Genomic DNA, 17,719 nt, shown 5'->3' on the forward strand with positions numbered 1-17,719 from the left:
AGTAGATTGGTTAATATGACTTTTTGAGCCATTGCTTTTGTTTCTCTCATCATGTGGTTGCCTGTTGTTGTTTGCTAAGTGCCATTGAGTCAACTATGACCCGTGGCGACCCCATGAACAACACATCTGAACCCTGGCCTGGCCTGTGCCATTCTCACACTTTTCTGACACACTCAAGCCCATTGCAGCAGTCACTGTGTCAATCCATCTGGTTGAGGGTCTCTGCAAATGGGAGGAGCCCCTTGTTGCCCATGAAGGAAACTGAATAGCTTACAAATAATGCAAATATAGCAAATGATACTTTTGGGTAGTTCCATGCAAGTATGATATGTAGAATGCTAACTTAGAGATTGGTCAGTTTCATCATCCTGCCAGGTTTAACCTGAGCTTTGTCAGAGGTAGAAAAGAGATCTCAATACCATCAAGAGAAAAGAACCAAAGTACATCTTATTTTCTGGACCAGAGTTTCCTATGCAAACAAGAAACAGAGAGATGGTGTGAAATGACACAGCAGAGTATACTTGCATTCTGGGGAGGCATGAGATGCCTTTACTTCCTGGCAAAAGATTGCTTTTAGACACTTGCTGGGGGGAGCTCATTCTGATGACCGATGGAGCTCTAACCAAGGATCTCGATGGCAAGGCTTACTGGTAGAGTGTGGGTGGCACATCATTGGCAGGCTAAAAGAGTTTTATAATATATACTAAGCTGAGCAGAGGCCAGGAGATTGAGCCCAAGGATCAGAGAGATGCCTGCCTACAAGCGGGTCTGAAAAGATGCTGTTCTGACTGAAGCTATATCAGGAATGTTCTTCCACCTGAATTTTAAACTGTTCCCTCCCTAAAACACCTCCTAATTCATGACTGTTGTTTGTGAGTTCTGTGTAGCCCTTGAATTCTATGAGTTCTATGTAGTCATTCATTCAACAATGAATTCTTAAGCCCAGCAGAAGCCATTAAAGCATGAGATGGAGAGTTCATGTTAAAATTGTTAGGAAGTGTGGCGTATGGGACATGTCTAACCTCACTGGAATCAGCTTCATGCTATCAATTTTTTTTCATGAGGATTCTTTCTCCTTGTAAAGGCAGTGAAAATCAGACACTGCATCCCTCATGCCTGCCATACTGGTTTTACACTGTATGATCTAAACTACTTAATAAATAAGGGAATTCTGGTAGCCTAGTGGGAAGGAGCTGCACTGCCAACCCGTAGGTACATGGTTCGAATTCACCTGCTGCTCTGTAGGAGAATGGGAGCTCTACTGATTTACTGCCTCTGAAAACCCACTGAAGAGTCAGCTTGAAGTCATTTTCAACTCCACAATATGCAACAACAATTTAGTGAATACAGAACTAGAATGCTAGTGGATGTTTGGAGACTAAATCTTTCTTGCATCTACCAGTTATCTTTCAAAATTAACAGAGCAACATCAACTGAGTAACTTTTGAGTGAAGACTGGAAATCAAAATTCTAATTATAGAAGCTATTTGTTATCAATAGCCAGGGTCTTACTTCATATCAAAAATTAAGAGATACGGCTACAACTGAGTTTGATAGAAAGTTATGGACTGAAATGCTTTTATAATTAAATGTGGAAATTTCAGTTAAATGAGATATAAATTTAACTTGTGAAAATGGAAAAAGAATAATAAAATCACAGGAGCAAACTTTAAAGAAGGGCATAATGGAAAAAATGAAAATAAACAAAATTGAATCAGAAGACAAAAGAACTATCTAACTAACTAATAGTTCTTTGTCAAGACTAGTAGAACAGAAAACCTCTGGCTAGGTTAACTCTAATTTAAAAATTGAACAGTAAGTACATAAGATCAAAGAGAATTAACAGAGAAAGTTTAAAAACTTGTAAGTGAAAAATATACAACTTAGTTTTATATATGTTCAAATCTTTGAGAAGAAAGGTAATTTCTGGGAAAATAAGTAACAAAATTTTAATTTTAAAAAGCATTGCTAAAAAAATCCAACAAAACATCAGATATTGGCAAGAAACTGAAAAAGTTGACAAAGAATTGCTCCACCAGCAGTGCCAAACCTCAATAGTTTTATGGGCAAATTATTTGAAGATTTTCAACATGGGGGGAAAATAGAATATATACTAGTTTTGTTTTCTAAATTTAACACATTTTTTTATAAAACTGACAAAACTATTCCAATAAAAGAAGCCTATTAACCCAGTTTCATTTATTATTAAGATACTCAATAAGATAGTACCAATCCAAGTTACTTCTTAGACATATTACAAGAATATTTAAGTGACTTAATATTAAGAAATCTGTTACTGCAATTAATCCAGGAGAGACACTGTATAACCAGATAAAATTAATTTTAAGTATTCATTTTTTATTAAATTTTATTAATTTTAATGAACATTTACAGAGATTTTGGGTTTCCATTCATTCATTGCTGCACTATTTTCTCTACCCTTCCCCCCCCAGTTCGTTCCTCTTTTTTTTTCCCCCTTGAAAGTCTGTTCTGATTGTTCCATTGCCACAGTGTTTGTCAAAGCCAGTTCTGATTAATCTCCTTTGTCAGTGTGTTCTTTGCCATTCCCTATCATTCCTCCCTGAGAGAGACTTCACCCTGATTCATAAGGGAAAGGGGACGGCGTATTCTCTTAGCTACTTCCTGCTGAAAAGAGACACTGTAGGTTTCAGGGTGAAGATCTTCTCTCACTTTTCTAAGGGCCCCTTTGGCAATAGGAAACACGTAGACTATTGTGGAGATTGATTTTGGAATTTAGATGCACTGTTATCAATTGTGCTTAGCTGTAAGGTATTCATTTTTAAATTAAACAATCTTTGTAATTAGATTAGGAGCACACTTTCTGAATATGGAAAAAAGATCTGAAATTAAGAATAAATATATAATAGATAAATGAAATATTAGAAGGGGTCACATTACAGTGAGCCATTTACCTGGAATACTCACCATCACAACTATTAACCAAAATTGTTTTGAGGTTTCTGGATGATAAGGAGTTGCACTGCCATCCCAAAGGTACACAGTTCAGATCCACCAGCTGCCCCATAGGAGAGAGATGAACACACGCCTCCCGTGCAGCGTAACAGCCTCTGAAAGCCCAGTGGAGGATTAGCCATGAGTCGGCTCCAGCTTGACTCTACACAACAAGAACAAGAGACAAGATGAGAATTTTTCTAAAAGTAGCAGCAATATGTAATGACTTGGAAGGAACTTTTTAAAAAAGAAACATAGAATTTCACTGTAATTTGCAGATTCTTTTATTGTCTACCTGGGTCCAGGAGTTCATATACTACAGTTTTAATAAAAGATAAGTACATGACAACTAGAAAATACTGTTTTTTAAAAAATTAGTAAATGGTTGAAAACTATAGTAGATGCTGAGTGTGCTGTCGAGTAGAGTACAGTCCATAGCAACGCTGTGAACAACAGGTCTGAGCCTTGGCCTGGCCTGTGCCATCCTCACAATATCTGACATACTCAGGCCCATTGCTGGAGTCACAGTACCAATCCATCCAGTTAAGGATCTTCCTCTCTTGTGGCAACACTCCACCTTTCCAGACATGAGGTCCCTCTCCTGCCAGCATACACAAATGATGTGAGATGAAGCTTTATTTTTGCCTCCAAGGAACACTGGTTGAACCTTTTCCAAGATAATACATTTTTATTCTTTTGACAGTCCATGGGATATTCAGTACTTTTCTCCAACACCACAACTCAAAGGCATTAATCTTTCTTCTGTAGTCTTTATATGTACACTTATGAAAATAATAGCAATGTAAAATGTATGGTGATGGTGGTGGTGATGTGCTGTCAAGTCACCTTGACCTTTAGCAACCCAGTGTACAGTAGCTCTGAAGCCTGCCCTCTCCTGAGCCAGTCTCACTAATTCCAACATACCAATTCCATTGCCCCTGTTACTGTATCATCCTATCTCACCCGTGGTCTTCCTTTTCTGCACTCTCCCTCCACACTTCCGAGCACGATGTCCCTCTCTAAGGACTAGTCCCTCCTGGCCACGTGCCCTAAGTATGTGAAACAGAGCTTCAAAATCCTGGCCTTGAAGGAGAAACTTAGTTGTGCCCTCTCCAACACAGACCTGTTTGTTTTCTTGGCAGTCCATGGTATGTTCAAGACTCTACTCCAGCACCACAACTCAAAGGCATCAATTCTTATCATCCTTAGCATTGCCCAGCTCTCTGATGCATAGCAAGTAATTGCGAAGACCATCGCCTGGATTAGGCGCACCTTAGTCTCTAGACTGACACTGTTGCCTTTCAGTACTCTGGAGAGGTCTCTGACAGCAGACTTTCCCAGTGCAATTCATCCTTTGATTTCCTGACTGCTGGTGCTAAGAGTGGAGTCAAGCAGGCTGTAACTGTTAACAACCTCAGTCTCTTTTCCATCTATCCTGCTGTTGCCTGTTGGCCCAGTGGTGAGAATCTTCGTCTTCTTGATGTTGAGCTTCAATCCATACTGAAGACTACAATCCTTGACCTTCTGCAGCAAGTGCTTCAGGTCCTCCTCAGTTTCAGCAAGCAAGGTTTTATTATCTGCATAACATAGGTTGTTGATGAATCTACCTCCAATCCTGATGCCACAATCCTCCCCTTAAAGCCGTTTCCCGAATGATCTGTTCTGCATATAGATTGAAAAAGTATGGAGATAGGATACACCCCTGACATATTCCTTTGCTGATTTTGTACCATGCAGTGTTTCTCTGCTCTGTTCTGAGGACTACTTCCTGGTCCAAGTATAGGTTTCACATATGCACAAGCAAGTGTTCCAGGATTCCTGTTTTCCTCAAGGTTAGCCACAATTTGTTGTATTCCACACAGTCAAATGCCTTTGCAAAGGCAATGAAACACAGGTAGACATTCCTCTAGTACTCTTTGCTTTCTGTCAAGATCCATCTGATATTGGCAATGTCTTTAGTGCCACAATCTCCTCTAAACCCAGCTCATATTTCTGGTAGTTCTCTGTCAATGTACTGTTCCAGTCGTTTCTGGAAAATCTTCAGCAGGATTTTACTTGAGTGTGATATGAGTGATATTGTACATTGCTTTCCACTCTCTGTCAGGTCACCTTTTTTTTGGAGTGGGAATAAATATGGATCTCTTCTAGTCAGTTGGCCAGGGTTTGTCCTCCACATTTCTTGGCACAACCTGGTGAGTGCATCCAAAGCAGCATCTGTTTGTTGAAATATGTCAGCTGGTAATACATCAGTTCTTAGGGCTTTATTTTTTTGCCAAATTCTTCAGAGCAGCCTGAACTTCCTCCTCCATCACCATTGGCGCTTGTTCATATATTGTTTCCTGAAATTCTTTCGTGTCAGCCAATTCTTTTTGGTACAATGATTTTGTATACTCCTTCCATCTTCTTTTAATGCTTCCTAGATCATTCAATATTCTGTCCATAGCATCTTTAAACATTGCAACTTGTGGCTTGAATTTGTTCTTTCGTTCCTTTAGCTTAAGAAATGCCAAGAAAGTTCCAGTTCCCTGCACATTTCATTAAAATACTGTGCCTTGTCTTCCCAATCTGCCCTTTGAAATCTTCTATTCAACTCCTCGATTTCTTGTTTTTTCCCCCTTTGCTTTGGCTTCTCAGCTCTCTAGTGCAATATTCAGAATCTCTTCTGACTTCTATTTTGATCATCTTCTTCCTTCTTTGTAATGACCTTTTGCATTCTTTATGGATGATAGTTTGATATCTTCCTACAGCTCATATGATCTTCATTCTTTAGTGTTCAAGGCCTCAAACTTGTTTCTGAGATGGTTTTTAAATTCCAGGGGACAGACTCAAGATCAAATTTTTATTGCTGTGGATATGCTTTAACCTTCTTCAGCTTTAATTTGAACTTGCATATGAGTAGCTGATGGTCTGTTCTACAGTCAGCACCTGGCCTAGTTTCATTTCTGATACTGGACTTCTCCTACAATTCCTTCCACAGGTATAATTGAAAGGATTCCTGTGCATACCATCAGGTGAAATCCATGTATATAACCTGAATTTATGTTTCTTATAAAAGACATTTGCAATGAATAAATCATTGATTGGGCAGAAATCTATCATTCTATCCCCAGCCTCATTTCTGTCACCAAATCCATGTTTCCTAATTACTGATCCTTCTTCCTGGCTCCCAAATTTTGTATTCCAGTCACCCATTATTATTAATGCATCTTGGTTACATGTTCGGTCCATTTCTGACTGCAACAGTTGGCAGAAATCATCTGTGTCCTCTACCTAAATCTGTAAAGAGTTATTAAGGAAGACGAAGACATGACTAAATGGGGAGTCATGCGTTTTCTCTCATTTTGAGGCCTTGTTGTTACTTGTCTTGGATTCAGAACTAACCCGTGGCTGACCCTCCAGCGAGTTTGTAGAGCCTAAATCAGAGGGGAGGAGATTGCTTAGCTGTCTCCCTTGGAGCAGCTGGTGGATTCAAACTGCTTGTCTTTGGGTTAGCAGTACAACTGCTTACCACTAAGCCACCAGAGCTCCCTGGTTTAGGAGTATTAAATGTCAGATTATTCCAAACAAAAGGTATATATTTAGTAACAATTCCACTAGTTGATTTAATGGGATTTACTTTAAAAGTGACAAATTTTGACATTTACATGGAAATACAAATCTAGAAATAGCCAGTGACATTTTGATGAACAGTGAAGAGTAACTGCCTTACTAAGTACAGAAATATGTTTTGAAGCCTAGTTCATTAAAATGTGATAAAGGGATTTGCAAATTCGGTTGAACAAATTTAGGAGACCTAAAGCAGCCAGTTTCTATGCCTGTGCCCATTTTTCCCCCCAATTGAGTTGTGTGCCTTTTTCTTGTTGATCTTAAGAGTCAAATATGTTTTGAAAGGACATGTATTATTTGAAAATACTGCTTAAGCAATGTTTGGAAAATGAAAAAAGATCCAGATCTATGGATGATAACAAAGATTTGCAAAGTACTGCCCCGTCCCCAAAGGCATCTTGTCACAAACAGTATGAGAGCTTGACCCTACATCCTTTCCGCCTGCCCGTGCCAGAGCCGTTGGCTTGATTATCCACAGCCACCTCCGATTACTTTGGTAATCTGAGTGATGACGGCAACAGGTCGCTGGTCATTTGGTCTCTGCAGCTGCTCGTGGGGGTAGGTGACAAGTACTTGACCTGCTGGCTTGGACAGCTTGGGTGGTTTCCCTCCCGGAGAAACTGAGCCCAGTGTCCCGAAGAGAACCTGAAGAGAAACTCAGGCACATGAAGAGCTCACCCCTGGAAGAAAGCTTAGGTTTGCCGAAACGTTTCTGAAATTTCAGAAACACGTACTTGAGTCTCATTCACAGCTGAAGCTTGCTTGCCCACTTTAAGGCCAAAGCTATTTAATAAATGATAACTTTTACCCTTCATTTGTAAAAAGCCACGTACCTCTAGTAACATCACCATACAGAATAGATTACTTACTTCAAAATGAGCCTGTTTGTATTTTAAAGGGCTGGGCACTTAGAGCCCCAATTAAGTCTCTTCTATATTTTGAAGCAGGTGTGTCTTTAATTTGGAATAAATTCATTAATTCATTCATTGACACTGAACAGCCTCCTTTTTACTGTATCTGCGGATTCTGTGGATTAGGAGTTTGGCAAGGACACTGTGAGCTCCACAGAGTCCAAGGCCGCTTGGCTAGAAGTCTCATCGTGCCGTTTCCACTGTGTTTTATTGGTCAAAGCAGTCACAAGGGATTCTAACTTCAACTTTCAATGGAAGGATTGTAAAAAGAATTATGTGGTGATTTTTTTCAAATCTCCATCAACTCTGTGTTTGTTGAATGAAGAATGAATTCGTAAACTGGATGCTGATTACCTTAGGTCTCAATTATTAGCAAATGAGAGTCTAAAACCCATGGGTCCCTCCAAAGAATGGAGCCTAGGAAAAACATGGTTTTCTGTGTTTTGGCCTTGTTAAAGGGCTCTTCGTGCTGTTCTCCCTACTTCCTGGTCTGACTTATCACTTTGTATGCTGTTCTTACATAAGTTTGACAAAAGTGTTTTTGTGCCCATTGCCTTCCTTGTTCTCAAGTATACCTCTTTACGAGCACTTGGAAAATTAATTTAGGGAAGCAGAAAGGAAGCTTACCATTCAGGTCTTTGGCTGAATGTTCCACACATATCACCGCATTCTCTTCTCACTACCTATGCTCGAGATTGACGTTATGAAACAAAGGGTCAGAGAAATTCAGTCCCTCTGACAGATATAGCTGGTGCCTTTCTCACATCCTGCCGGCCCTGCTCCGATTTCAGCCACAGCTGCAGTAGATAGCTCAGGGGCTAGTGGATGTAAGCTCAGTTACACCTTAAGCTCGCGGCATCCTGCGAGAGTCTAGCATATCTTTTTACACCAGGAAATCCAAAACATCAGCAGTCCAGAGTTACTACAGTAGCTCTGTGATGCAATCATGGATTTGTTCTAGTTTTTTAACTCCACAGTCTGTATTGTTTGCTTCTGCCTTTCCTGTGGTGAAGGTAACCTCTATAGTTGCATTGTTGTGATTGAATTTCACACAGAAGGCAGGTAATTTCCTGAAAGTCCCACTCAGGGGTTTCCACTTGTATCTCGTAAACAAGACCACCTCCAGCTCCAGCTGGAATGTGTTGTTGTTGCCATCAAGTCAAGTATGACTCATAGCGACCCTATGAACAGCAAACAGATCTGAACCTTGCCCTGTTCTACACCTTGTTCAAGCCATTCTTACAGTCATTGTGTGAATCCTTCTTGTTGAAGATCGTCCTCTCTTTCTCTAATTTTCCTCCTTTCCCAACATGATGTCTTTTTCCAAGGCTTGGCCCTTCCTGACAGCATGCCCAGAGTATGTGAGGCGAAGTTTCACCATCCTTGCTTTTAAGAGCAGCCTGTTTACACTTCCTCTGAGACAGACTTGTTTGTTCTTTTGGCAGCCCATGGGACACTCTGTACTCTTCTCCAGCACCACAGTTCACAAACACCAATTCTGTCATTGTTATCATCATCCTACTTTCAGATGTATGCTGTGTCGTCCACACCATCTCTGCTATACTCACACCCACTGCTGCAGTCACTGTGTCAGTCCATCGTGTTGAGGCTCGCTCTTTCTGTCTCTGAACTACCACTTCTGCCAGCCTGATGTCTTTTCCCCAGGACTGCCTTCTCCTGACAACACGCCCAGAGGATGTAAGTCTGAGTTTCACTCTCCTTGCCTCTAAGGAGCACTCTAGTTGCACTTTCTCCAGGAGAGACTTGTTTATTCTTTTGGCAGTCCATGGTCTATTCAGTACTCTTTTTCAACACAATTCAAGGATATTTTTTTTTTAGTTCTTTTTCTTTCATCCTTATTCACTGTCCAATTGTCGGATGCAAAAGAAGTAAATGAAAAAACCATGCATGGGTCAGGGGCATCTGACATCATCGCTTGCCAACAAGTGGGTGACTTAAATAAAAAGAAATTTATTGATTCCTGCTATGAAGGTTAGAAGTCGGAAACTCCTCCTTAGGTTCTGAGGAGGAATCTGTCCGATGCTTGTCTCCATACTTCTGGTGGCAGCCTACAGTCCTTGATGTTTTTAGCTTGTAACATCTGCACTTCAGTCCTGCCTCCATTGCCACGTGGCCATCTTTCTTCAATCTATTTCTCCTTTCTAGTTTGACTGGACTGGGACTCACCTGACTCCAGCATGACCCCCTGTTAACTGATTACATCTGCAAGCAGTTTCTCTCCACGTAAGGTCACAGTTCACAGCTACTACATACACGTTAAACTTTAGGCATATATTTCCTCGCTGCTGCTGAGTCAGTTCCTACTCAGCCCCCATCGGGTTTATGAGGCTTTAAATCCCAGTAAGAGGAAATTGCCCATTCCAGCCTTCAGAGACCCACAGCCTTGGGTGCAGCTCACTCTGCCAGTGCCACCAGCCCAGCCCATGACATCTAGGTTCACACTTCAGTAGCTCATTAAGAGACTCTCAGTTGTCAGGTTTTGGAGTAGCACCAAAGAAGATTGTCTATGGTAATTTGAAAAACACCATCTTTTCGCAGCTGTGCATCTGGCTAGGGCACAGGGTAGGACACATTTCCAGTCTGTTCTTCATAGTGTCTCTGTGAGCCATCATCACCTCAATGACACATAATAACAACATCATATATGTGAGGACAGATTTTCTTCATATACTTCATACACATATGTTGTTGTTGTAGTTGTTGTTATGTGCCATCGAGTCGCTTGCAACTCATGGTGACCCTATGTACAACAGCCCTAAACTCTGCTCTGTCTTGTGCCAATTGCACTGTCTCCAGTACACCCATCCGATTACCCCAGTCACTGAATCAATCCATCTCATAGGGGGCCTTCCCCTTCTGCACTGTCCCTCCACCCTCCCAAGCATGATGTCCCTCTCCAAGGACCTGTCCCTCCTTACAGCATGCCCAAAGTATGTTAGACGGAGCCTCAGAATCCTTGCCTCCAAGGAGCCACCCAGTTTAACCCTCTCCAGGATGACTCTCTTTGTTTTCCTAGCAGTCCATGGTACCCCCTCAACACTCTTCTCCAGCACCACAGCTCAAAGGCATCAATTCTCCTTCTATCATCCCTAGTCGTTTCCCAACTCTCTGATGCGTAACAAGTGATTGCAAAGACCATGGCCTTTATCAGATGCACCTTAGTCTCCAGAGAGACACCATTGCTCTTCAGAACTTTGGAAAGGTCCCTGACAGCAGACTTCCCCATCACAATATGTCTTTTAATTTCCTGGCTACTGGTGCCAAGAGTGTTGACTGTGGAGCCAAGCAAACTAAAGCTGTGAACAATAACCACAGTATATTCTGACAAATTACATGCAGAAAGAGACACCAGAACTTGACTGTGTACTATTTAGCAAGATATTAAAAAGATCTGTGAAAACACTGAACAAAAACCATTATGTTACACCAAGTAGGAACTATAATAGTTCAAAAGACAATATCTCAGTCAACAAATAATGTTTTATTTCATGAAGATCAGGAATGCCTGCTACCTTTGTAATTCAGCATTATGCTAGAAATGTTAACTGATGCAGTTAAACTAGAAAAATCAGTTGAGGCATGAATGCCCCAAATGTACAAAGAATAAGGAAAGTTTTCTCATTTCAGATGATTTAATCTAAGTGTAACGAATAATAAAGCTAACTCAATAAATGAACAATAAAACTCAAACAATAAAGAATTCAGTGAAGTAGCAATACAACATAAATATTTTTTAAAACCCATAGCCTTCATCTATACAAACAATAATTAGATCATTAATGTTAGAGATACTTCAATTTATAATAGCAACAAATATTTAGCACTTTATTTTTTGGCCATAATTTTAACAAGTGTACTAGGATCTATTCAAGGAAATGTCAACATTCTCATAAAAGACATGAAAGCTCATTTGAACAAATGGACACACATCCTCTATCCTTTCATAGAACGACACAACACTGTAAAGACATCTGCTCTCCTTAAGTTAACATATAAATTCAGCATTATCCCAATAAAAATACTTACAAGCTATTTTATGGATGTATATATTTTAAGATTTAAAATTTGTATGGAAATAGAGATATGCAAGCAGAGCTAAGAAAATACTTACAAAGAAGTGCAAAGGGGGAATGGCCCTAAAATGAACCCAAGCCCCCAGCCACTGAGTTGACCCCAGCCCAGGGCGACTCCACAGGACAGAGCAGAATCACCATAGAGTTCTCAAACCTGTAAATCTTTATGGAGGCAGAAAGCGTCATCTTTCTCCTAAGGAATGGCAGGTGGGCTCAAACCCCCGACTTCTTGGTTAGCAAACTCCTGACCTTTTGGTTAGCAACTGAGTTCTTTAATCATGACACCAGCAGAGCTCCCTTGGACTAACTCTCCTAGACATTGAAACATGCTGTGCCTTTACTGTTAAAACAGTTAAGAACAGGTGCTAGTTCTTAAACTGACAACTGAGTCAGTGGGATAGAAAAGAAAGTCCAGGATTAGACTCAAATACATGTTACAAGTTTAGTATATGATAAAGGTGACACCTTAAATCACTGCAGCAAATATGGACTGTTTTATAAATGTTCTGAGAAAACTGGGTTTCCTCCAGTGGATAGAATTAGTCCACATCTTATCCCCTTACACAAGAATAACTCGCAGTCAATTAGGGATCAGAAGGTACAAAAAGAAAATCGCTGGAGATAAGACTTTTTAGATATGACTCAGAATCGAGGCAATTAAAAAAAAATTTAAAGCCTGAAAAATCTGACTGCATACAATTTTAAAATTTTTGCATCATGCACACGTATGTGTACACACGCACACACACACACACAAAAAAAACAAACCCACAACAAAACACCCATAATAAAAGTCAAAAGAGAAAAAAAAACAACACGAAAGTGCACAGCGGTGTAATGTTGTGTTCCGTTATATTGTAACTAACTCATAGCTGACCCGACAGTAGGTTTTCAGAGGCAATTAATCACATTAGGAAAAGATGGAACCTCTTTATCCTGTAAAGTAACTGGCGCATTTGAACTGTCTGCCTTTGAGCTAAATTCCTTACTACTGAGCCACCAGACATACTATCCCTATTACCTGAAGAACTATTAAAAATTGAGTGGACTCAATATTTTAGGGCATTATGATTACCCTAAGAGTCCGGAATGAGGGTTGCAGAGTGGAGTATGCTTGGGGTGGGGGTGGGGATGTGCGGGGTTGGGGAGGGGATTGTGTTTGTCTCTTGCTTTTAAAGGAGAGGAGCGAACTGGGGGTAGGAGTGGGGGGGTGGGGAGAAAAGTGCAGCAATGAATGAATAGAATTCCAAAATCTCTGTAGATGTTCATTTAAATTAATAATAATAATGATAATGATAATAATAGTAATAAAATTTTAAAAAGTAAAATAGAGGGGGGAAAATTGAGTGGACTGAAAACCTAGTAGAAAAATGACCAAAAAAAAAAAGAAAAACAGTTCACACACAAAAAAAATATTTAAATGATCCTCAAACATGGAATTAACATTCACATTCTCTCATCATTAAACAAATGCAAATTAGAACAACATTCAAATATCATATCTCACCTGTCAGACTGGCAGTTACTAGAAACACATGACAGCACACTCTGCTGGCACAGGCAGTGGGGCAACAGCCCTTCTCACGCATGGCTGACTGGAGCACAGATTGGCACGGCCCTTCTGGGGGGAATTGGCAATAGCTAGCTAAACTGCATATGCCCTTACTTTCAACCCAAAAAGCTCACTTCTAGGGCACCCTCCTGGAGATACACCTTCCACAGTATGAAAATACACCTTCCACAGTATGAAAATACATGTCCACAAGGTTGTTATTACAGTATGATTTGCAACCACAAAATCCTGGAAACCTCAAGATGCTCATTCTTGGGAGAGTGGCTGAATAAACCATGGTACAGGCACGCAGTGCAACTTTGAAGTTCTTAAAGAAGGATGAGGATACTTCTGTGAATGGATAAAGAGTAGTTTTTCCAGGATATACTTTAAGTGAAATATGTAAATTCCAAGAGTCTGTATGGTTTGCTGCTCTTAGCTTAAGAATGAGCAACACACACACACACACACACACACACACACACACACACACACATATCTGCTCATAGAAGTACAAAAGAAATACAGTAAAGATCAACTAACAACAACTAGGGATATTGGTTACCTATAGTAGGCGATCCGTGGCCCTCAGGCCTGCCTTTCATTGTTTTTGTTCAGACATTCCTCTAGGTCGTATAGCCCTGGTGTACAAGTTGCCGTACAGCGGTCACTTGTGGTTGCTGTGAGGCTGAACACTGTGACACTGATGTATCAAATGCGTTAATGGCTGGTTACCCAATGTGGACAGAGAGTGGGGTGGAGCTCCTTTATAGGGTCTCTATGAGTGACCTGCGACTCGATGGCACTTAGCAACAACAACAATAGTAGGTGAGGAAAGGGTGAAAAAAAAGAGGGGAATATGAATGGACACCAAGGATGAAGACAGAGTGACATTAACTCAACTCCTACACCAGAGACGTGTTTTGCACACTCTCTGGGTCTATGTAAGGAGCTCTGGTGGTGCAGCTGAAAGTACCCAGCTGCTAACCGGGTCAAAGATTTGATCTGCCAGCTGCTAGCAGCAGAGAGAGGAGATAGACTGCCTCCATAAAGGTTGCAGCCTTCAGAAACTAATGAGACAGTTGTACTGTGATGTTGGAGCAGAGCACTGAACATCCTGACAAAAGAACAATATGTCAGAGAGAAAGTGCAGCCAGAATGCTTCCTGGAGGCAAAGATAGTGAGGCATTGTCTCACATACTTTGAGCTTGTTGTTAGGAGAGATCTGTCCTTAGAAAGGGACATGATGCTTGTAATCCTGAAAGGTCAGAGAAAGAGAGGAGGACCCTTAACAAGATGGATTAACACAGTGATTGCAACAATGGGTCAGGTATGTCAGAGATGATGAGGTTGGCACAGGATAAGGCAAAGCTCGAGTCCATTTCATAGGGTCACAATGAGTCATACTTGGCTTAATGACACCTAACTACACAGAGTCACTGTGAGCCAAAATCAGCTCCACAGCAGTGGGTTCAAGCTCTGGAGTGATGGCCCTCACAGGGCCCTGTGGCTGTGTCACTCACTGTGTGTCTTCGGTCTGATCCTGTGTGCACACATGGTAAGTGCTATGCCATGCAAAAGGGAGATTTTTCTTCTTAGCATCAGCATTTGCCCGTGAAGATAACAAAGCAAAGTGTTTTGCTTTACTACAGTATCTCTAGCCAGCTTCAGCTGCTCAAAATCCTGTGTTATTAGGGATACCAGATTTCAGCATTTATTAAGCCTAAACACAGGCTTTCTGACCACTGAACAATAAGGATTGTTATAATCAGTTTCTTCCTATCTTGCGTATTGGGGTTTTAGCCTTAATTAGCATTGTTGTTGCCATGGAGTCAAGCATGACTCCTAGCGACCCTGTGGACAAAAGACATAAAGCTTTTCTATAACTATAAAAAAAAAAAAAAGACCTAAAGCCTTTATCTATCAACAATTATCAAAGTTCATAGAGTTTCCAGAGGCATGTTGTTTAGGAAGTGGATGTCACTCCTGCATATCCTTCACCAGTTTCTCCTTCAAACCATAGAAACAAAACAAACAAACAAAAAAACCACACAGCAAACTCAATCCTAAACCCCATCTCTCCATGGGAAGCTTCAGTTTTGTTCCCTCACATGACAGATTAGTAACTTCAACCCTTGAGGATTTCGTTTGCTTTTTCTTTTGCCTGTGATGGTCTTTTTTCTTTTCTTTGCCGATACATGTTTGAAAAATTTCTTACCAAAATGTCCTTTATAATTCAATGTTTGGCCCAAGTTCTGTCAGTGTAAAGATGAGTAATTTGCATTTCATCTTCCACAGTCCCCTCATCATCCACTGGTGCAAGTGACAATGTACCATGAGATTATACCATGACTTACCATGACTGTGTGCAGAAGAGCAGGAAATGAGGGTGGGGCACCCAATTCCTTAACTGGCTTTCCGACCCTGAGTAGTCAATAGTGCTCTGTGTTTGTATTTGAATAAATAAAATGATGGCTTTTTTTTCCCTTTTTGTTCATTGGACCTGTTGGTGATAATGGTGGTATTCCTCATTTCAGGAATGACTATACCCGAGGAAGACGCTGATGTGGGTCAAGGCAGTAAATACTGTCTTGTGGCAATTGGGAGACTCCAGGTAAGAACACACCCAAGGAGAACTTAATGACTACAAAGAGCAAGAGCATGGAAGTTTGAACGGGCTCTTCTGGTCTCTGCATACTCAGTTTCTGTTGGGCTTCGCGTCTCATGCTCTGGGACAAAAATGAGACTGAATTTTGGAGCGGGAGGAGCGGCGGCAGTAAGCAAGGATTTTTGCTGCATTGAGAGGCTGAAGCAGTCTATCCTCCCCATGTGTGCCAGTGACGGCACAGCCGAATTCTGTGTTCAGCATGCCCATGTTTAATCGCCTTAAATGCTTCCCTGTTATCTACAAGATAAAGCCCAAGCTCATCATGACGTGATCCAACCTCGTCTCCTTCCTTTCTCCAGCCCCTCAGCCTGTTCCCACATCCCACCATTTCCTTTTCCACTAACCCTCCATGTGGGTGCCCCCCTCAACCTCTGTGGGTGTCCACGGTCTGTTTCTGCAGCTTGGCGTGTCCTGCTTCTTTCAAAATCCCACCTCCTCTTTATTTCCTGTCTACTCATCTTGCAAGACTGAACTAAAATAACTCTCCTGTTCCCTTAGTCAAAGCTAATCACTCTCCTGTTCCGTTGCTTGCAGCAGGGAGCTCACACCAGTTGTAATTTATTCACTGTCTTTCTCACCATGACTGCATGTCCAGCCCCCCACTAAACTGCCGGTCTCTAAAGAGCAAGGAATGTGCCTTACTTGTCTTGTGAAAATTGAATGTGTTGGCGAGAGAGCGGGTCAGTTAAGCCCCTTACACAGTGATTGGCGCATACACAGAAGCCACTCAGTCCCCTGCCTGTGGATTCTCCTGTGACATTGAAGGCCTCACCATACTGATGGGTGGAAATAGACAGAATTCTGAGAGCACTAGTCTTTCATATGCCTGCATCTTGCCGATTTTCAGACAATTTAACAAGCAGTTCCCTTCATACATAATGTTGGGTATGTCTCTAATCAGTACTTGAGTAAATTCAGACCACAAATGTGTATTTTACCAATATTTTGAACAGTTCTTTAGGTGCATTTTCTGTTCCTAAGATAGAGAAGGCAAGAGAGGAAAGTGCATTTGTATTTATTGAGCATCAGCTATAACCCGGCGGAAAGTACATTTGTATTTATTGAGCATCAGCTATAACCCAGTGTTGTACTAGGGTTTAACATAAAGTAAATTGTAGGAGCCTCACAGCCACCCTGTGGGATTACATTATTACCATTAACCGATAAGAAAAGCAAGACACAGAAATGTAAAGAAGAAGGCCCACAGTCATGTAGTCAGTCAGAAACAGAGCTGAAGCTATTTGGCCTTTTGGGCTCGTTACACAGAGGGATCGGTGGGATTAAATTCACTCAGATTGCATCCACTTTCTGTCTCTGCTGCCAGCCCCCTCACTGTCTCTGTCAGCATCACCCTCTGAGCTGTGGATTTCCCCCTCTCCCACCCAGGTGACCAGCTCTCCTGTGTGCATGGACATGAATGGGATGTCAGTGCCCACGGAGTTCTTATCCCGGCATAACTCTGACGGGATCATCACGTTTGTGGATCCGAGATGCATCAGTGTGATTGGCTACCAGCCTCAGGTGGGTGAAGAGTCTCAAGCTCGTGATGGTTATTGGGCAATATTCCTTAAAACATTGCTATTGTGCTTATTGTAGATATCATGCAGTGACACTAAAGTATAAAATCCAGGTGCCATGCCTAGAGAGCGATGTCCTTCCAAATCAAGACAAGACACTGTGGGCATCTGTACTGCTTAAAATTAGGTCTTCATTATTTGCCCCATTCTAATTCTAATTCAATGACTTATTCATTGCAAATACATTTTATAAGAGACACAAACACAGGTTATACACATGGACTTCACCTGATGATATGCACAGGAATCAGATCGACTACATCTGTGGAAGGAACTGCTGGAGAAGCTCAATATCAGCTGTGAAAACTAGGCCGGGGGCTGATTGTGGAACAGACCAC

The 17,719-nt window shown here is 41.2% G+C and overlaps 1 protein-coding gene across 1 annotated transcript in view; it reads left to right on the top strand.

The window, feature by feature from the left end:
- Positions 1-17,719, top strand: part of ARNT2 (aryl-hydrocarbon receptor nuclear translocator 2) — a 197,412-nt gene that overhangs the window by 124,149 nt on the left and 55,544 nt on the right. The window contains exons 9-10 of the mRNA XM_006885116.1: positions 15,674-15,750; positions 17,191-17,325. Coding sequence (XP_006885178.1) covers positions 15,674-15,750; positions 17,191-17,325 — 212 coding nt within the window. The remainder of the gene's footprint in view (positions 1-15,673; positions 15,751-17,190; positions 17,326-17,719) is intronic.

This window comes from Elephantulus edwardii, unplaced genomic scaffold (genome assembly GCF_000299155.1).
Source record: "Elephantulus edwardii isolate Elephantulus edwardi_28Jun2011 unplaced genomic scaffold, EleEdw1.0 scaffold00041, whole genome shotgun sequence".
Taxonomy (NCBI): Eukaryota; Metazoa; Chordata; class Mammalia; order Macroscelidea; family Macroscelididae; genus Elephantulus; species Elephantulus edwardii.